This window comes from Somniosus microcephalus, chromosome 11, assembly GCF_052327205.1.
Source record: "Somniosus microcephalus isolate GS21.2 chromosome 11, FLI_Smic_1.0, whole genome shotgun sequence".
NCBI lineage: Eukaryota > Metazoa > Chordata > Chondrichthyes > Squaliformes > Somniosidae > Somniosus > Somniosus microcephalus.
The window spans coordinates 196,008,850-196,030,515 of record NC_140997.1 but is presented as its reverse complement, the minus strand read 5'-3'; the positions used below and the strand labels follow the sequence as shown (position 1 = coordinate 196,030,515).

Here is a 21,666-nt window from a genome sequence, read left to right as displayed (position 1 = left end):
GCTTGGGTATTGTAGGGATGCTTTATGTTGTTGGTGTGGGGTGGTGCCAACCTGGCACATCATGTAGCAGCCAGGGTGTACAGCGTCAAGTGAAGTAAATCTGGCCATGGTGAGGCCATCCCTGGTGTCCCGGGTAGCAATGTTCTCGGGTGCTGATGCCCTCTGTTCTGTGCAGCATCAGGTGACTGCGGAGAAGGTTGGTGTTGTTGTTGGTGCTGCTGGCGTGCCTGGTGCTGGGGCTGATTGTGGTGGGATTCTGAGGACCAGGGTGAGAGAGTATAAAGGGCACCTATGCTGATGGACTAGATGGCAGGTGAAGTAGAGATGACAGAAGCGATCTGTCAATGGTGAGAGCGGTAATCAGGTCAGACTGGATGGAGACTTGTGTAAAGACTTGCAGCATGGCGAATCTGTTGTGGAAATGCAGTAACAGCTTGTGGCTGAGGGATGTGGTAGCTTTTACTTGACATTTGAAGCTGTCAACTCATCAGCTGATTCAATAGCCACTGACCTCCCGCCTCAGCTTCACAAACGTTGTCTAGCAACAGCATGAAACCCGTGGACGAGCTGTCAAATTCAGACGGTAATTTTAAAATCATTGTTAAATGGCTGTAAACAAGCCACTAATCATTTAAATTGGCTTCCCTGCCACTGCCTATCGGGTCTGCTCAGCGCTGGCTGACCCGACATCGAGAAAGGCAAGTGTGTGCAATTTGACATTGGGTTCCCGACCCGCTGTCAATCAATTCACATTTAACTGCTGACCCGCCACTGATCCCGTCCGCTGAGCACCTGCAAAATTCTGGCCATAGTGTGGGACTGAAGTCACATGTAGGCCAGAGTGGGTAGGACATTAGTAAACCATTTAGGTTTATGAGAATTGGCAGCTTTTATGGTCATTTTTTCTGGTGTCAGCTCATAAATGACCAGATTTAATGAACTTAAATTAATAACTTGCCAGCGTGGGATTTGAACTCATGAACACTGGGAACATTAGACCAGTAATATAATACTTATGTTACCATACCCAGTAACATTTAATGAAATGAAAGATTCCCATACAGGTAAGTGATCTCCAGATATGCTGATTAAGAGGTTCGACCATAAAGATAGCTATAAAGAAGGGAGTGATCATTGAAATTCAGACATAAACCAATGTACTTTAATATTGTAGCTCTTTGCACATTAGGCTTATAAAGACCACAGGAGAATATTACTGTTTTTAACACTGATCTATCATATTTTGCTAAATTGCATATTACTTATTAATACAGTAACTTTATTAAGTGGTCTCAAAATATTTATTAATTTAGTAAAACTATCTTTTGCTGAAATAGATGTTTTCTAAAACATGCAGAATAATAGGTGTCTTGTGTTTTTCTACAAAATGTTATTCTAATAGAACGACATTAATTGTGCCACATGTGGAGCTCTCAAATATTCACTGCACTGCAAATCTTTTTCCTCATTGTTTTACAGAACTTCTTGGGCCCTATAAAATATAACTATTACTTAGCCATGCTTTCATTCGGTTGTCCCTTGATTTTTTTATTAGCCAGTATTGATTTAGTTCGAACTGAATTCTGCAGTGATCTTTCCATTTATATTTTAAGCCTATAAACCCCATGCAGACTAGCAGTCAAAAATGAGGGGCCATAGAAAATAAATAGATCACTGACACATTTTATATATAATTTCAATACCTGGGACATGCAAAATGAAATCAGAATACAGAACTACATTAAGGTTTTCAGATTTAGTTTTTTTTTTACTGATGAAGATCAACATGGTTTCTAAAAAAAAAGCAGCAAAACACCATTACTGGAGCAATGTGCTCTCATTTTCCATTCTGATTTTTTTAAAGTCTCAAAATGATTATGTACAAGTAAATCATTTCCCTATATACAGCATACAAAATGTTGTTGGGATTAAGCAACTCAAGCAATTGAGAGATTGACTTCCAGCCAGGTCATAAGATCATGACCTAGTGTTACTTGTAACTCAAATTCAGTTGCCTGAGTTTGGTGAGTTTTTGACAGTTCTCAGTTGGCTGGCCAAGGTGATGGAGTGCTAAGTGAAAGCCAAGTTATAGCTTTGAGAAGGGAAAAATTGACGTCTTCTAACTCACCCAGCTTGAACTGCGTGTTCTGCTCCAAATCACAGAATTATACTAATGAGCACTGTGGAGAAAACACTCCTGACAGACGGTGGTTGTATGGACAATGAGCAGTATATGAAAGAGGGGGAAATAGTGAAGAAGAGAAGTTGGTGAAAGCTATTGTATGTTAATTTTGACATAATGGTAGATTTGGATTTATTCTTAAAATAAAGTAAAAGGCCAGTATTCCACAAAAAAAGTTTTCTTTATTAAACAACAACAGTGATATCAGAAAGAAATCTTTATTTAATGAATATATAAACAAGCTGGGCAACACTAAATATTTCTTGCACATTGATAACAATGTTTTGAACTTTATATACCTCTAAATGTCCACGAGATAATGATGTACAGTAACAGTTTTAAAACATGCCCATGGTGGTTAACCATACTCAAGGATTCCTTTTGGTACCATGTCAACATCTTCACTACATATCAACAGCAGAACCCATGACATGCCACGAACTTGAAAATAATAGGACTATAGAGGTTACTAAAATCTGACAGAACATTTAAAGGGGGCTACCTGGGGAATTGCTGATCTACATATTCCAGCACATCACATTCAAACACCATTCTACACAATTACATTGCAGATAAGCATTGTGTCAACATTTTTATGATCTGCTTGTAAACACTATTTGGAAATTAAATCTTTAATCCACTTTCAAATGAAAGTCAAACTGAAATTGCGTGCTTTTTGATACACAAATCTCAAATACAAAATGTTTTACTGTACAGTAATTGACACAGTATATAGTACAATCAGAACACCAGTCAAGTTATTTATTTGAAAACAAGCCAAGGGAAAAGAGAAGTTGTGTTAATGGTAATCATTTTTGTAACACTCAAAGCGAGATGTCTACCAATGACGGATAAATAAAACATTACTGTCAGTTTGTCACAGTGTTTATTTTAACCAGAGTTCTATGCCAAAGTATCAAAAGAAAATATCTTGAAATTCTGTAAAACATGTAACGAGAAATGTCCTTTTTCATTTGGTAGAACAGTTTTCTTTTGCCCAAAAAGTCTTGTTTTGATGCCCTGATTTGAGGTTAACCTTTATGATCTGTATTACTATAATCTGGGAACAACATAATTCCCCAATACAATAACTGTTCCAAAATTGGCACATTACATATAAATGATCTAACAGCTAAACATCATTGCTTTTATGCTTTTACTATGACATTTACTTAACATTAGGTCCTTGTGGTAAGAATTTCCTACTTCAAGTATTCAGTTGTACTATAGAACATAGAGAACTGCTTGTTAGGGCACTCAAAGGATCACAACCTCAATGTGACAACAATGTTACAGACTACTTCGTGTTGCCTGTGTGCTCCAGGAGTGCAAAATTTGCCAGATGTGCTGAACATATTCCAAAGAACTTTGCCCCTTTACTGAAGAAAGCTCTGAGGTTTGGTTTCACTTAAGCAGTAAAAAGTTTTCTATTGCATTTCCACTCACAGCAGTAAAGTGCCTCTGCCATTGAGTATGATTATGCATTAAGAACTCAAATTGCCATACTTAGAAATCAGCTGCAAGATGCTGTTAAATTTCTTCAGGAATCTTTCATAATGGCATAAAGTACAACCATTACCATCAGAGAGCTTTGCTACATGAGCAAGAAAGAATTGCACTACAAATCCTACTTCTTTTCTCCTACTTGCTGACATGTGCTTTACATATAGTAATCCCAGTCTAGTGGGCCAGTTCCAGAATTTTAAATACTCTTCCATTTTAACGTCTCTTGTAAATTGATCATCTAATGAACATATTCAGACGTACAGTACATTTTGAGAGGCACAGGTTTCTTTGTTCAGAAGGATAATCCTCGTCAACTGTTTGATAATTCTTTCACCTTTAAAACTGAGCTTTTCATCGCACAAAAGATAAGTTTTATATTTAATGCATTGTCCACTAAAATGTTAAAAGATTATAAAAGTTCTTATCACTTTCCTACCCATCTGGAAATTTAGATGTGAGCGTAGCTAAGGTACAAGAGAGTAAGGAAAGATTACCCGTGGAATTCCCTGAACCCATTGTAGCTGCTGAACCTGCAGAAGTTGACAATAATGGGTTAAAAGCCGAAGCTGGGTATAAAAAAACTGCAAGCGATGGGCATCTCAAGAAGGTAGTCAAGGTGCAGCTGCACACCCACCTGATCATAATGTAGGCTTTTCAGAGTACAGATTATTTCCATCCCTCTTAATAGTAATTGAGAATCTTATTATTTCTGGAATGATACTCTTAATACTGTTAAGGTATACACAAATACAGTTGGATGAAGATTGGCTTTGAAACAATGGTGCAGTGTTTAGTGGTGTAAATGCTGAATGGGTTTTTCCTTTTTACTCACTTCACAATGAGCTACCACAATTTCAGTACTGCCTCACTTTCTGCTGCATCAGGCTGCTTCTTCCAGCATTTTGATGACTTGCTCCAGGACATCAGGGCATAGATCTGAGATTCGTTGAAGCAAGTTGTCTGTGTACTCCTGTAGTGCCACATTTTCCTTTTCTCCTCTCTCCAGCTCCTCTGCTAGCTAGTAAAAACATCAATACACAGTTTAGATTTTTTGCACACAATTGGCTATTTAGAACATGTTGATGTTTATGTCTTATAGTGTTAATGAGCAATGTAACTGTCACTTGTTTCATGGTTGGAACTAGAAGAGTAAATAACATTACCATGTTGATGTATCTCTTTTATAATAAACATCCCAACACTTACGTAGATAACACTCCAAATTCCTTAATGGAAAGGTTCAAAGTGGTAATTAATGTAGGTTGTATATTTTGCTTATTTTAAATATATATGGAACTTTAATTACCCAAAGCCTAGTTATTCAGATATGTTCAAGGAAAGGAAGAATTGCCATACAAGTGTAATATGTGTCATAATTCTAAGAATAATAGGCACTTCATTTTTTTTAATGAGAAACCAAAGTGAATGAGTAAGGCCTTCAAAGAGGGCACCACCAAGGGTTAAAAAAAGTGAGGATATAAATCAGGAGTAGTGAACACGTGATACAAAGCTCATGTTTCATAAGCTTTAAGATGGAAAGAGGAAGGAAAAACTAAGGGAGGTAAGGTGTTCCATCGTTTTAAAGTCCTAGGAAAGAACAAGTTAAAGTAGGAGGTTGTGTGATGAATTTTGATTTCAACAGTGAGGTGGAGTGGTGTGTAGGAAAGTGTACTTGCAGCTTTGGAGGAATGACTCAGAAAGCTCATAAAAACACTAAACATAGCAGTCTCAATAAAACTGAGACACACAACAGGTTGAGATAGGTTAAAGGCTAGGAGTGCCTAAAGGCTGGAAGAGGAATAACCTATCTGATGGTAAGGTTTTCATGTATCCTGTACATGAGTGTAAAAAAGGAGTTGGAACAGCCTTCCCAGATAGGAGTGCAATAGTGCCAGTATGGCAGACTTGGACTGTATAGAGAATTAAGTGCGGTGCAGGGAAAATAAATGTTCGTCACAAAGCGGAAGCTGACGTTCTGGAGACAGTTTTAGCAGAGGAGATATGGTAATTTAATTTGAGATCAGAGGTGATCGCAAGCCCAAGAATGTCAATAGATGAAGGAGAATTAAAAATGAAATCATCATAAGGTAAGAGATGCCAACTTTTGGTTGGACTTGTGAGACATGAACAACTGTCTTTGCGAAACTTAAAGAAATAAGATTTTAATTTAGCAATCAAATGACGTGGAGATCAAGATGTAGAGATTCAGCCGCTGCACTGTGAAAGGAATGAGGTGTGTGTACACTGATGGTCTGAAACATGAAGGAAGTTGATGAATGTAAAGTAGAATAATCAAGACAAGGATGGATAACATTGAGTGATGAGTGGACATCATCGCTGAGGTGCAGGAGAGAAGACAAAGGCTTGATGAAAGTCAGAGGGTAAACCATCAACTACAGCACAGAAAGTGATTTGAGAGGAAACTGGGTAACCATGCACACAGATTTGGTGTGAGGCCATGTAATAGCAACTGATTTATAAATGTATGGTGCCAGGCTTGTGAAAGGCTTTGCCAATGTTCAAGGCAATAGTAGACACATTACCAGTGTTTAAAAACCAGAGTTTCAGCATAAGCAGCAAGATCACCAGTGGAATGGTCCTGCAAAACATCTTTACTGGTGATTACTGATGAAGCCAGAACTTTCAAAGTGACTGATAATTTAAAAATTAACATAAATTTACATAACAAAACATGCCGATGGTAATACTAACAGGGCAGTAGTTTGAATAAGATGCATCACTCTTCGTAACACAGGGCTAAGTTTGTAGGGGCATATCTTGACAACGATAGGACAGATAAGCTCAGCAGATGTTTTATTGGAGTGCAGAGAACATCCAACAGATGGGGAAAGGTAAAACCTGGTATCAGTCATAATGAAAGAGATTATTTGCCAAGGTCATCAAGATTAGCGTTAGAGGAGCGAAAGGAAGCCAAAAAATGTCAGCTTTCCCCTTTGGGAGAGCTAGCAACTGTACCATCAAGAGAGAAGAAAGCTGGAAAGGGAGAGCTACAGATGTTACAAAAGGCATATGCTATAGGGACAGGAAGACAGCAGTTGATGCTTCTTCTCAGTAAAGTTCATTTGGCAGCAGTAACAGCAAATTTCTAGAAATTATGAGCAAAGATAAAGTTAGCTTGGAATGCTGCAGACTGATCAAGACATTAGGTGTGATTAGCAGAGTTCTGACTAGAAACAGCTGGGTGGGAGGCATGATTTAACCAAGATGTAGTACAAGATATGGTGGAAGAAAGAGAGTCGGGTAAAGCACATTCTGTGTCAGCTAGAGCAACAGTTACTTCACTAGCACAGACAAGTGGCTCAGAAGTAAGATAGAAGCCGATGGGCTCGGGAAAAATATGAATAATTCTCAAAGACCATTCTAGTTGGCTGACTTTTAAGGGTTTATTTTTTGAGTTCTCGTCCATGGCAAGGTACCAGGCTCACTACATACTCAGGTAAGAAAATCATGGGCCCACTACTTGTGATTTTCTGATTCACACTGTCAGCTGGCCAGGTATCTTGACGCTGGCAAGGACTTAAACAATCTACAATATACTGCCAATGAAGATAGGACTAGTATACAGAATGTGATATATTCCAAGAGGCAGATATGAAACAGTGGTCAGTAATTAATTAATTAATGTGACAAACAATATTTTAAATTCAAATATAAAAATGCCCTCAATGGGGTAGAGACCTAAAAAGCAATTATGGATAAGGAACATCACTTAATTAAGATTAAAACACTGCAAAGAATAAATACATCATTAATTATTGAAATTATATAGCATAGTCTTTACACCAAATAATTCATGCTGGAAAAGTGGCACAATTGCTATACATATTATGAATTGACTACATTGAGGGCATTTTTTGAAATAAATTATAGTTTGGGAGTCTTTGAGGGAAAGGATTAACTTCTATTTAAAACCTGAAATATGCAAGGTTGTCCTATTGTACTTTGAAGTGGTTTCTTCCCTAATAATAAAAAAACTGAAATCTAATTAAATATAGTAAGGTACCAAGTCTCAAGGAATGACAACTCTGTCATCAATAATAAACATGAGCAAAACATTTTAGGGATGAGGAAAGTGAAATTATTAAACACAGTTCATATTTGATTCCAAGTTGCCACCCGAGTAAAAATGACAATACATAAATAACACACAGCAGTGATTAGAATTAATATATTTACTCTAATGGGACATTTACAAAGATATCTTACAATAAAGATAAAAGGACAATGCAATCCCAGCTGTCATTTTGTGTTTATAAAGCAATTGTCTCCACACGAACTTCACATCACCTTCACTTTTCTGTGAAATGTGGATACTGTTAACAAAACATTGAAATTCATCTTTGTTGAAACTCAGACTTGTTCAAGAACTTTTAAATTAATTTATTGCATATTTAAGTTTCACCCCATCAAAATTTACTTTGATGCTGATGCAGGAACAATGTTAATTCAAAAAGCCAACCAGCACAATAAATGTTAACACCCAGCATGACGTATCAAAGTTATCTGCATCACAAAAGAATTTAAAGGGTACTAATTAAAATTTTCTCTTCAAGACATGGCTTTATTGAACATTTCAGCCTTCATTAAATGGAGTAAACCGATGATTAGTGACCTCAATAACCTACCTGAATTGCAAGGCCAGTAGTACTGTGACTATTTAATTTTTATGGCCTCATTAGCAAACAATTTCTCTACCCAATTTGCTAGGGTTAACATTGACATTTAATGAGTCGGTTTTATCATATTTCATTTTAATATTTCTCCACACTAAAAGTATTATGTCTCTGCAGAGATAAAGGTCTTGCATAAATGTTGACCTATTCCTCTCTAGAGTGTAAACGTTTGAAAGTATATAATAGAGAACTGTCACACTGTTATGATTGCAATTTGAGTCTCTATTTTTCTTTGGTTCAGCTGTGGCATTACAATGTATTGAAGCCACATTACCCATTTGTTCCGATATTCAAATTACACCACTGCATTTCAAAATATTAATAATAAATTTATATTCAAATATCAAGTGGACCATTTACCAGAAACAACTGCTAACCCTGCTAAATTGTAGTCCACATATTTGTGAATCCAAGAGCGTTAAGGATCTCCTGACAAATCTAATTACTTTTTTTTTTAAAACACACTAACCATGCTTGTTTTTCTTAGATTCATTATTTTGGTCTTAAAAATAAAATACGAGTTAAAATAAATTATCTATATTTCCACGGGGACAGTCGACTTAAACTGGACACATTTAAGCACACCTTCATTACCACATACTTTGCATTCCATAAAGTATCTGTTTTGCAGTGACCTCAGATCTGACACAAAAACCCCTTCCCTGTTACATGTGGCCAACAAATGTTGCTTTGAACATGTGTCCAGATACCACAGCAGAAATCCAGGAATAGCATTTGAAGAAACAGCTTTCCCTATTTCTAACAAGACACACATGGTACCTGAAGAAAAGACTAAATACCGATAGGATAAATTAGCTTAACAAAACAGAATAGTATTATTTTATTGTTCAAAAAGGAGTTTCCAGCCGAGCTATGGTATTAAGGTTGTCTCTATCTAAAACTCCCAGCAGGCATTCTGCCTGTATGAATTCCAGAACTAAATGATCATATCATAACTTGTCATCTTAGAAATTCTGCCTCAATGTAATTCTTTCTTCCCTGGAGGTTTATTTATTGTCTCTGTGATCAAAGGAAAAATGTTTTTTCTCAATTACTTATTTTTCTTGATGTGATTAGATTATTGTGAAAGTAGTAATTCAAAGATTTGACTTCTAACTATTATTTTTTGTGTCACCTTAAGCTAGCCCTGTAGTATTTAATTTAATAATACTAAATACTGAAACTGGGAAGCATATCCAAAAGACATGTTTTTGATGTGGATTTATATCTGATGCTTTTGACAGCCATGAATAACAAAAATTCTGCCAATATGTTTTTCATCACATTCTAATATAGTACAATGGTACAGTTAAACCTAGCTTTTAGAAAACTGTGTACTTTGGAGGACAAGATGACACAGTAGGTTAACACACTGTCCTTTCACCTCTAGGACCTGGGTTTGATTCCAGCCTAGACAGATGGGATGAACGTCAGGTGCCTTTGTGAAATTAGTTTCGACAATTTTAATCTAGTTCCCAAGTGACATGAATCTACAACAAAACCTGCCTTAGTTAATAGTAATTTTCAGTCTTACTCAAAGAGGCCACATGTAGAAATAAAACTATTACACTGATTTAACAGGATTTGAGAAATGAGGCTTTGTAGAGGAAGTTTGGTTCTGTATCTAAACCTTGCACAAAATGTCGAAAATTATTCAATTCCTCAATAGCTAAATCTATAATTTGGAGCACAAATTCCGTGTAGAAACAACAAAAGTACACTTTAAAAATTCTAATAATAATCAGTTTCATGTTATATGCAATGGTGTCTTCCCTCTCAAACTTGGACATTTTGTGCTTTTAATCTCTCCTGCAACAAGTAGCAGGCAATGACTTCAGCTACATGGGAATTTGAGGAAAATAATAACTTGGCATTAAACTCGTCCTGCTCTGGGAATGACCCAGTGGAGGTATTCCCCATTTTGCACCACCCCTTACATTCTTTTTACTCATTTCCTGAGTATATTAACACAGTAGGTATCTGGGGAATCTACAAAAGCTTATGTGGCTGGTGCTTTCCTTAATATGCTGGATTTTGTAAACATGCTTATTCCTGATAAAACATATCACAATCCATCAGGTTCAGGTGTAGGATCCAGATCGTGAACCTGACAATGATCTCTTCTTAGGATCATCATTTCTGCCAAATTGGCATTCATACAAGGTCAAATGGACTACACAAGAGAAGAGTTGGACCTCTGATTATAACCATTGTGCCCAGAACTCATTGTGAAAAAAATGAAGCATTTTTGTTCATGGTGAATTGTGGTATTAGTTTCTTTCTTCCTGTCATGGTACACACAGAGTTAGAAACCAGATTCAATCACAGAAAATGGCCCCGTTTGTTTTGGTACCCTAAACCCTGAAAATAGATGTTCATAGAATCTTAGAAATTTATGGCACAGAAGGAGGCCATTCGACCCATCGGGGTCAATTTTAACTCAGGTGCGGGGAATTGACGGGTTAGTGATTCCGACACGATTCTAAATGGGTCGGAGAGATTGATGCAATTTAACTCAATTGGCCAATTGATTTCCAGCGTGTGGGAAGTCTTGGCAATTGAGTATTTCCAGTCAGAAAGTCGCAGAATATGACGTCATCATTGCTGCTGCTTCTAAGGTCCACAGCAAGCCTTGCTTCCTCTGCAGGCTCCCAAACTTCACCATTAAGATGGCACAGGAGCCTGCAGGAGCAACGGCCAGCGGGAGGGCCAGATCTGCCCCCAAATTTGATGAGGCTTCACTCCAGGCATTACTGGATGGTGCTAGGGCCCACAGGGAGGTCCTGTTCCCTTCTTCAGGGAGGAAGAGGCCTCCCACTCAGACCAAGGCTGTGTGGCTACAGGTGGCAGGTCAAGTCAACTCCTTGGGGCTCACACGAAGAACGTGCTTGCAGTGCAGGAAAAGAGAGTTCACAATAAAAGAGAACAAGCGAGGACAGGAGGAGGGCCACCATCAGTAGCCCACCTCACCCCCTGGGAGGAGGCGATCCTGGAGATCGTAGGACTGGAGGATGAGGCGCAAGTGGGGGACGGACAGACGGGTGCATCACAGCAAGCTGGTGACAGAATAGTTTTCCATCTCTCTCATTGACATTGCATTAGTTGCTGATAATGATTCTGAAGCGATACAGATGGACCTATGATCATCTGCAATATGCAATGTGCAGGTTACCTTGACCTGACATCTCTAACTCTTTCCTTCACTCCCCCACAGGACCATCGAGAGCCCCCGTCCCCACTGTCAGGAGGAAGAGCCTGAGCTTCCAGACTCCTCAGAGGAATCTGCAACCTTTGAGGGTGCAGCGTCAGCAGAATTCAGCGCACCCAGCACCAGCACAGACACTCACACCTCGGTGGGACCTTCGGGACATAGAGTAGTGTTGTCACCTGGTGTATCACAGCTCACAAGTGAGCATCAGCAGATTGTGGAGACAGGGACAGCAGTGGAGAGTGCTAGTCGGAGGGCGCAGGACTCTCCCAGCTCGGCTCAGCTGCATGTCGACCCTCTGCCTCTGGGTCCATCCATAAGATCAGCGGGGCTGGAACTCCAGGAACAGATGCAGGAGTCCCTGGCAGGTTTTGTCTCCAGGGTCGATGTGAGTGTGGAGCGAATGGAGGAGTCCATAGCGACCATGAGCAGTGCCTTTGTGGAGTCATTGGCACATGAACGCATCACCATGGAAAGGATGGCAACCTCCATGGAGGAGATAAGTCGCCAGGGTATGGAAAACATGGTGAGTGCTCATAATAGAATGACATCTCTTGAGGAGCGATGGGCATCTATTGAACAGAGAAACCAGACCTTCATGGAAGTCCTTCCAAGTAGGACTGCCAGTGCAGATACGGGTCCCCATGGCCCCCTGATGTGCAACAAGGTGCTCTCAAGCCACTTCCAAGCGCTGGCCCCTTCTGGCCTGTGCAGCTTCAGGTGGGTGAGCAGCAGCCTGGCGCTCCTGTTGCGGCTGGTGTTCGAGCTCATCTAATGCCCAGAATGGAAGGAAATAAATGGCTCCCATGCTTCTGGTGTATGACTCCGTTGAGGAAGCACTGAGTGAAGGTGGCAAGCGGGGTTTCCCAGGAGGTCACACTGGAGATGTGTGTGAGGCTCCAACCTTCCACAGGTGTGGTTAGGCCTGGTAAAAGTTGCCCCAGATCTGAGACAACAAAGTCCTGCCACCTGCAAATGATGACTGATCAAATATCCTCTTTTATGTTGGACCTGCAGCTGATAGTCAGCAAGCCAATAGTGTTCACGCCAGGTTTCACAGGCGTGATCCCCACCAGGCGCGTTTTACGTGGGAAAAGGGTTAAATAGGCAAGCGCCTGTTAAAATGGGATTATAAAGGCCAATTAGTGCTGTTTAAAGGCCTAAAGACCAGTCCCGCCTGTTGCAGGCGGGACTGATTCAGGTCAATCAGACACACCTAGGTTAAAATGGCATGGAGGCGGGAACCAGGCGGGGGGGTCCCGACCCCCAGGTTTTGCGATTTTAACCCACACACGCCTAAATGCCCACCTGTCGGCTGCGTTAAAATCGAGCCCATCGTGTCTGCGCCGGCTGAAAAAGAACTATCCAACCTAATCCCACTTTCCAGCTCTGGTCCATAGCCTTGTAGGCCACGGCACTTCAAGTGCATATCCAAGTACTTTTTAAATGCGATGAGGGTTTCTGCCTCTACCACCCTTTCAGGCAGTGAGTTGCAAATCCCCACCACCCTCTGGGTGAAAAAAGTTCTCAACTCCCCTCTAATCCTTCTACCAATGACTTTAAATCTATGACCCCTAGTTATTGTCCTCTCTGCTAAGGGAAATAGGTCCCTCCTATCCACTCTATCTAGGCCCCTCATAATTTTATACACCTCAATTAAGTCTCCCCTTAGCCTCCACTGTTCCAAAGAAAACAACCCCAGCCTATCCAATCTTTCCTCATAGCTAAAATGCTCTAGTACTGCCAACATCCTCGTAAATCTCCTCTGTACCCTCTCTAGTGCAGTCATATATTTCCTGTAATGTGGTGACCAGAACTGTATGCAGTACTCTAGCTGTGGTCTAACTAGTGTTTTATACTGCTCTTATATTCTATGCATCGACTAATAAAGGAAAGTATTCTGTATGCCCCCTTAGATACCTATTCTACCTGTTCTGCTATCTTCAGGGATCTGTGGACACACACTCCAAGGTCCCTCTACACTTCTCAGTATCCTACCATTTATGTGTATTCCCTTTCTTGTTAGTCCTCCCCAAATGCATTACTGACTCTTCTCCGGGTTGAATTCCATTTGCCATTTTTCTGCCCCCCTCACCAGTCCATCGATATCTTCCTGCAGTTTACATCAACCACACGGCCAATTTTTGTATCATCTGCAAACTTCTTAATCATGTCCCCTACAATGATATATACCACAAAAAGCAAGGGACTTAGTACCGAACCTTGCGGAACCCCACTGGAAACAGCCTTCCAGTCATGTTAGTTCAGGTACCCGAGGAAGTGATAAAGCCAGTCCATTCAAATACAAGCATCTCGTCAGTTTCCTATGTACAAACGTTTGATTGGAGGCTCTTTTTGAGTTCAAGAGAAACAATTAAGTTTCCTTTGTCCCTGTCATTTAAAAAAAAAATTCTCAGCCTGTCTTGCTGAAATTTAAGCATCCTTCTGAAGTTATCAGTGACAGAGAAATAGGCCGCAGAAACCTTGTGGGCAGGAAGTAATAAATCATGAAGTAAAGGGTAATATTCAAGGCCATGGGGTAAAAATTTGTTTTGGGCTGTTGCACAAAATGGGCGGTATTGCATCAGCCACCCGCTTTACGCCTCGCCCGACATTCAGTTCCATTGACTTCAATAGAGCTGAATATTGGGCTGGCTTATAACAGGCGGACGATGCGATACCGCCCGTTCTGCACTACCTCCCAAGACAAATTTCAACCCCCTTGTGTCCAGTCCAGTTTACATTGCAGTTTTGTGCAGTGGATGCAACTATTAGTTATTTTCTATCTTCTGAGGAGGGTTATTAAGCCTATGACTACGGGAAATCCAATCCAATCCCTTTGGCAGTTTACAGCCGGAGCTATGATCCAGTGAAATTTATTCTACTGCCTTCCGGAGTCGAAAAAGATCACATGAGAGCATATGATATAGCCAGTAAACCAAAAGACTGTAATATGGTTTTCCCATTCAATCACTGGGCCGATATGGGAAGTAAAGGATCACTCTGGGCTACAGGGCTTGCCTATGGGCGTGGTCTAAGATCCTGAATCTAAGAAAACCAGCAGATTAAAAACCCTGAAATGCAATGCCCACATTGGTTACTTTTGTCTCAATAAATACTGAGCTTCTGAAGCTTTTTTAATGTTGTTTCCAAAGCTGCCGACAAAATTTGTGGATTAAGGGAAAGTCAATGTGCCTGTCTGTAGTGGGGAAAGGTTATCTGCATTTAATGCAGAATTTAAGATACATTTCTTCCTTGTGTCCAGGTAAGACAAGCAATTCAACTGGAAAAATCAGAAGGTTGCATTTTTATTTATGCAAGCAGTATAATTGAACATTTAAGTAACCTGTTGACCCAATCAGATGTATAATAAATACTGCATCACATCACGCCCATTGAGTCAGCTCTGTATTTGAACTAGAAAAGTTGAACCCACAAATACTTTTTGTAAGTCCTAAGCAGCCCACTCCTCATTTATCTGATTCGTTTTTATTTCCCAGATAAGATCACACGTGAATGGTTGATTAAGCTACGAGTTGTAGGTACACATATTTAGACATTGTTTTTGATACTTCTCTTTTAGATTTTGTAAATAGTTTATAATAGTTATTGCATCTCAATTTATGATGACTAAAGAATCAAATGATTTAACTTGTTTTGCTTTTCAATGCACCTTGACAGAAGACAACATATGGTTTTAATACTAATGGGAGCACTGCCACATAGTTTGCAGCGGGATGACTACATACATATTTTGCCTTCTGCCAAAGTTCAAATCCATGACTAGCCCTTTCCAACCCAAAAGTGGTCAATCAAATCCCTCTGAAAACAATAAAAATTCCCCAAGTGGTTTACCAAATCCCACTGAAAATGGAAATTCCTAAAATGTCTCTTGGGTGAAAAGATGTAAACCACAGTACCATTAACCTGTTTTAGATATGTTCAACATCTTGCTTGGCTGAATTTCAACTAATATTCAGGCTTTTAATAGCGTGATCACAGCAAAATTCACTTCTACATTAAAATAAACCAGATTAAAATGCAAAATGTAGAGATCATTGATCGTTTGATGGGTAAATGGGTGGTAGTGAGCCAAATAGATGAGGAACATCCTGGTTTGAATCTCTGAACTGTGCAGAGCTTGATATCACCAAGCTGGAAACAAGGAAATTCTGTTCTGACAAAGGGTCATCGACCTGAAACTATCATAGGCCCAGAAATTTGGGTCGGAGGCTTCCCGCGGGTGCAAGCCTCCGACCTGCACTTACCTAGCGCGCCGGCCGTTGTGCTGTGGGCCCGCGTGGGATTCCGATCCTGGGCCTGCTCCAACTGCCGGCGCGTAGTGCTTGCGTATCCCAGGGGCGCAGTTAGTTTGAAGCGTCCCCTTGGATCACGTGGGCCATGGAGAGCCAATGGTAGCAGGGAATCTGTATTCATAGATTTAACAGGAAGGCCTGTCAAATCTATGAATACAATTCAGCCCCAAAACATCACTAAAACTTAAAATAAATGTTTAAAAAATCATATTTTTTAAATAACTATAAATTACATAAAATAACTTTTAAACAATAATTTAAATTTTTGAAAAAATCAATTACAGTTTCTAACGGGGCTAAAAGTAAACTTACCTTTCTTTAAAGTATTTAAAAATAATAAACCTGTGGGAAAAATGTTTTAATTTTACTTAATTCACCACTTACCTTGTTAAAAGCAGGCCTTGCGACTGCTTTTTACAAGCATAGCTCCTGGAGACTTACCCTCCCGGAAAAACCTGCAAAAAAACCGGAAGTTCCAGGCACTGCCTCTCTGGTGCATGCATTCAACCTGTGAACCACTTCCTTAAAGGGAACGGAAGTTCCAGTTTCCCGCGCATGTGCAGTGCATGCACGAAACCGGCACTTTCGTTGGGCCTACGGGTGAGTACCCAGTGCGTACTCACCCGTGGGGACCCGAAGTTCTGGCCCATTAACTCTGTTTCTCTCTCCACAGATGCTGCCTGACCTGCTGAGTATTTCCAGCATTTTCTGTTTTTATTTCAGATTTCCAGCATCCGCAGTATTTTGCTTTTGGAAACAAGGAATATTGGCCAGGGTTCCTGCCCATTATCACTATCCAGTGACACCTCCTGGAAGAATGGTTGGGGGAAGGTTTGGCTTAGCCAAAATGCCTTCTTCCCCAATCAAATACCTTCATGCCACTCAGTGTTTAGGTTTAACAGATGAACAATGGCTACTTGGGCAAGCTGTCAAGGGGCTGCTGAAATCATATGCCAGCATGAGTCATCACTTTCAGAATATGAAGGGAGTAAAGGGAAAGGAGGTGATTGCCTCTGCATCACATATGCAGTGCATTGGCTACTAAGGGCTAGATTTTCGTGGAGCCGTCAGGTGGGGTTTCAGGCGTGTGGGGGGGGGGGGGGGGGGGGGGGGGAAATCCCGAATTTGGGGGTCCCGACACCATCCCGCCCAAAACCCCGCCCCACGTAAGTTTCAAGGGTGGCGGGTACCCGCCCCGCACTGGAACCCGCCGAAACCAGGTGGGAAGGGATTAGTGCCAATTAACTGCCTGTTAACAGGCAGTTTTTAGCCTAATCCCTATTTTGAGGGGTTTTGTGTGGGTTTCCCGATGGCTCCAAACCACGCTAGGTTAGAGCAGGCGGGCCGTCGGGTTGAAGGAGTTGGAGGGGTCGCGATGTCGGCGCTCGGGTGAGTGATGGGTGCATGAGTGTAAAGGTAAGTGTGTTTGGTGTGCCTAAAGTGTGTAAAGAACTTTTACTTACCTGTACTTACCTTCACAGCCTTTCTTCCTGTAGCCATCGGGAGCGCATCACTCAGCCGGAACTGAAAGCTGAATGGCTACGAACTGTCAAAAGTGACAGCCTTCAGCTTTGAGTGCCGGTAAGAGTTCTAACTGAGTCTGTGCAGAAGGACTCATGTTAGAACTCAGAGTGTTAGTGTTTGACAGCTTCAAACAGCTGTGAAACACTGATATTTCATCTGTCAACAACTCTTGACAGATGAAATTTCAGTCTGTGATGTCACCGGTTGCCGGGTGGCCCTTAATTGGCCTGCTGAGCCCGCTGGGTGGGCTCAACAAGGTCAATCAAGGGAAAATCGCGCGGATTGGCCGGACGTCGAAGTAGGCGGGTCAAAAACCCGAAAGGGGAAGTCCTGCCTTCTTCCCGACAGGTTCGGGAAAATCTACCCCTAAGTGTCCAGAAGAATTAGTCTAGCAATATTCCTTTTCATTTCTGAATATACATTCAACAAGACAGAATTATATTCAAGAAGAAACATAAAGTCATGGCTGTGTGGTTTGTTGCCTCTTCCAGGAGACTATACGACTTGGGGGGCAGGGGACGGGTTGATGGGGGTCAGGAGACGGGTTGATGGGGGGCAGGGGACGGGTTGATGGGGGGCAGGGGACGGGTTGATGGGGGGCAGGGGACGGGTTGATAGTGCACATAGGCTTGATGGGTCAGATGGATTTTCCTTGTCTATTTTGTATGTCTGTGCGCTATTTTGAACATTTTTTTAAAAACAGAATTACCCTTTTATTTTAGGCTTTATAATATTCCAGACGTTTGCCTTGGGAATTGCCACAATTAGCACACTTATAATTCTCTGCTCCAATTGGGTCACTTTGAAGAATCAGAGCCAAAGAAAGTTTTTATTTTTTGGCCTCATAAGTTTTGTTAGTTGCAATTGCTTAATCCAGCTACTTTAAGTACTCCCTCACAGCACGAGCACATTTACCATCTAGCACTTCATTCATTCAGAATTGTTAAATACCATTGTTACTATTTTTCAACTCTATGTGCTACTGTGTCAAAAATCCAGACATTGGTTGCTAAGGATACTAAAATTCTAATAATGCAAATCAAGTCAAAGTGATACAAAACCATCAATCTTCCAAATGCTTAGCTAGAGCAAGGACATGGAGCACAATTTTAAATGAGTGATTTTGTACAGGGTATGGGGGAAAGGAATTATAAGAGTACTGAGGTTTTGAAAGCAGACCAAACCACTAAGGTGGTCCTGTAAAACCGATATTTGGCAGGGGGGCGGGTGGGGAGTACTGATCAGGGGTTTAGGTTTAGGGAGGCATATCTATGTGGCAAGACTGAAGTGGAGTTTTTTGGCCCATCTTCTGCTGGGAGGGCCATGGCAAGTAAGTGCATTCCTGATATTTCATAAGAGGATTACTCCCTGCCAAATGTCGTTTTCAGCTAAGAGGAAAGTATAAGTCAGTATAAAAGACATTTCCACTCTTTCTGCTTTTCCTCAATCTGGAAGCAGCAACTATGGGAGAAAAGCAACAAGCCTTTAATGTGTTAAAAACGGAACTATTGCACAGCTTAGTTAGGGTACCTGGGTTTAATACCACCTAAGCAAATCAAAGAATTCAACATTAATGTAATATGTATTTGGCTAAATCTTACCCATCTTCACCTAATATTTGTGAAAGATTCAACCATAGGGAGTTAAACACTAGACAACTACAGAACAATGCAAGCTGAAGATCATCTAGTTTGCTTGTGGGACAGGACAAATGTATTAAAAAAAAGTCCTGCTTTCATAGCATCCACGTATCTTAACACGTAAAAAGTTAAATAGTGCTTTTAGCCAAATTTACTTTGTTTTTGTATAAGCAATGTTCTTAGTGACATTTTTTTTTGCTGAATTTTTGATCCCAAACATCGTTTCACCACAACATACAATTCATAAAACGAGCCACAAACTTCCCTTCACTGCCTCTCGTTCACACCATAAAGGACAGCAACCTGAAAAGAAACAAAAGCATCTGCTGTTTGTTTCCAGAACCCCTACACAATAAGCAACCACAGCAAATACCGAAAAGAGCATTAAAATCTGTGTCTGCACTCCTCAGACTAATGAGAGCAAACATGCTTCATTTCGTGACTTGACACAATTGGTATTTTAACAAGGCTGGGCCATGTGCATGTGAAAAGTCCAGCTTTCATGTAACTGCAGTCCATCAAAATGCACCCCGTGTCACCTGAAACTGCTTTTCATAAAAGTTTCACATAAAAAGTTAATCAGTAAAACATCTTTAAGTGTACCAGGAATTATAAACTTCCCCTAGCTTTTTTTCTTTAAACTGTCTTAACACAATGACAATGTAACAAATATAAAGGCTAAATGAAAAAAAGATGCTAAATTGCTGTTCTGATTCATCAAGCTGCCAGCACAGTTTGAAAATTAGTAAATGAGGAGACTTGGTAATAAATAGTTGGCCAAGACTTTTTTCTTATTAACGTGGCATGCCATTTACCCTTATGCAAGGGACTAATTAGGAGTCTACTAGAACATCAAGGTTTCAGAATCTCTGGTTTTTAATAACATAGTGTGCCTGTCTGCCATCTGGGAGCGGCTGAGGTTCTCTCTTCAACAGCAGGCACTGCCCTAGGGCAAAAGCAAGTGCAGACAGGAAGCCCAAGATGCGAATACTGTTGCATTTGTGACCCTATACACACAGCCAGCCATGCTCTGCCAAATTTCCAATCAAATGGCAGGAATCTTATTAGGAAGTTGTTATGCTCTATTTGCCCTTGCCTGTGGCTTGTCTACTTTACTCAACTCCTGCTGGGGCTTTTGTGGCTAAAGATGGTCACAATATACGAGCTGCATCTTCAAATGGACTGGCCAGCTTGATGCTGAGCTGCCAAAAGTGTAACTTACAATGACACAGCTTTAACTGCTAAGTGCAAATGAGCTATGCCTTCTCTCTGCTGACATGTTTTAGAGTCTGAGAGTTGTGATCATTGAGCCTATTAAAGCAGCAATGTGGGAGCAACTACTTCAATGTGTTTTCAACATGGTTAAGTGACTGAACACATTTTCAACAATATATTTTTGTGAAACGTCATCCTACAAGTTTATGAAACGGAAGAGAGGCTACATAACAAACACTGAACCCCTTCCTTCTCACGCCAAAATATAAAACTTAGCTTTTGGTTGTAACAATTAAAAGCTATTAAATTTAAATATTTTCTGTAAAAACCTTCAGGAATGTGGTAAATTGTTACTTGCAATCTTGGCCAAGCACCTTAAATGTGGCAATTAAAACCTTTACAGTTAACTGCCTGAGGAGATACAGTACCATACTTTTGAAGTTTTTCTCCTATACATTCAACTAATAAAGTTGAAGTCTAAAAATTATAATCATTACCACATTAATCTAACAGAAAGACGAAGTGTGAGAAACATATTCCTGCTCCCACTTTATAAGGAATTGATTTTCTCCATAACGAAGCTACTTTATCAAAACTTTTACTTACAATGATGAGGATTTGAGATTTCTAACATTTAACCCTATAACACAAAGCATCAAACTCCAAACGTTAAACATCTACACCTTCTTTCCTTCCAAAATAGCTTTGGCTCCAATATGTAGTAGAAGCCATTTAACAAATATTTTACAAAAAAATAGGGCTGTCAGCTTATTTTGGGAGAGATCATGGATTTATTGGAAGCTTTTTAAAAAAATGTATTTTCATGGGATGTGGGCGCACAAACTAAACCATCTATATTGCCCATCCCTACTTATCCTGCAATTAAGTGGCTCGCTAGGCCACTTCAAAGGACAATAAGAGTCAACCACATAGTCTGGACTCATGTCACGTGTAGGTCAGACTGGGTGGGAGTGGCAGGTTCCCTTCCCTGAAGGACATTAGTGAATAAGTTTGATAGCTATGACAATCTGGCAGCTTTTATCGTAGGAAGATATATCGTAGTTGCTTAACAATTTTAATTTTTACATCACCAATGAATTTCTTTTTAATATTCATACATGAGGCAGTCATTTTTATCAGGCATCATAAGAGATGATGAGGAAGGCCAACAGAGCAGAAATCTACCTTTTAAAAAATATACAAATTATTTCTCGTATATAGTTCCTGGGGCTGGGGGTGGGTGTGAGGAGGGCAACAAACACAGACTACAATCATAGGTCCATCTGCATTCCTATGCTGATGGGCTAAGATCAGCTTCCATCTGCTCTTAATCCTGCCACTGGTAACAATGCCGTAGAAAGAAAAAGAATCAGATGACTGG

At 40.3% G+C, this 21,666-nt stretch overlaps 1 protein-coding gene across 4 annotated transcripts in view; it reads right to left on the bottom strand.

The window, feature by feature from the left end:
* Nucleotides 1-2,350: 2,350 nt before the first annotated feature.
* LOC147111092 (ERC protein 2) overlaps nt 2,351-21,666 on the bottom strand; it is an 885,067-nt gene continuing 865,751 nt past the window's right edge. For all 4 annotated transcript variants that reach the window (XM_086001631.1, XM_086001634.1, XM_086001633.1 and 1 more), the window contains one exon: nt 2,351-4,706. In XM_086001631.1, coding sequence (XP_085857757.1) covers nt 4,569-4,706 — 138 coding nt within the window. In that variant the 3' untranslated portion in view covers nt 2,351-4,568. The remainder of the gene's footprint in view (nt 4,707-21,666) is intronic.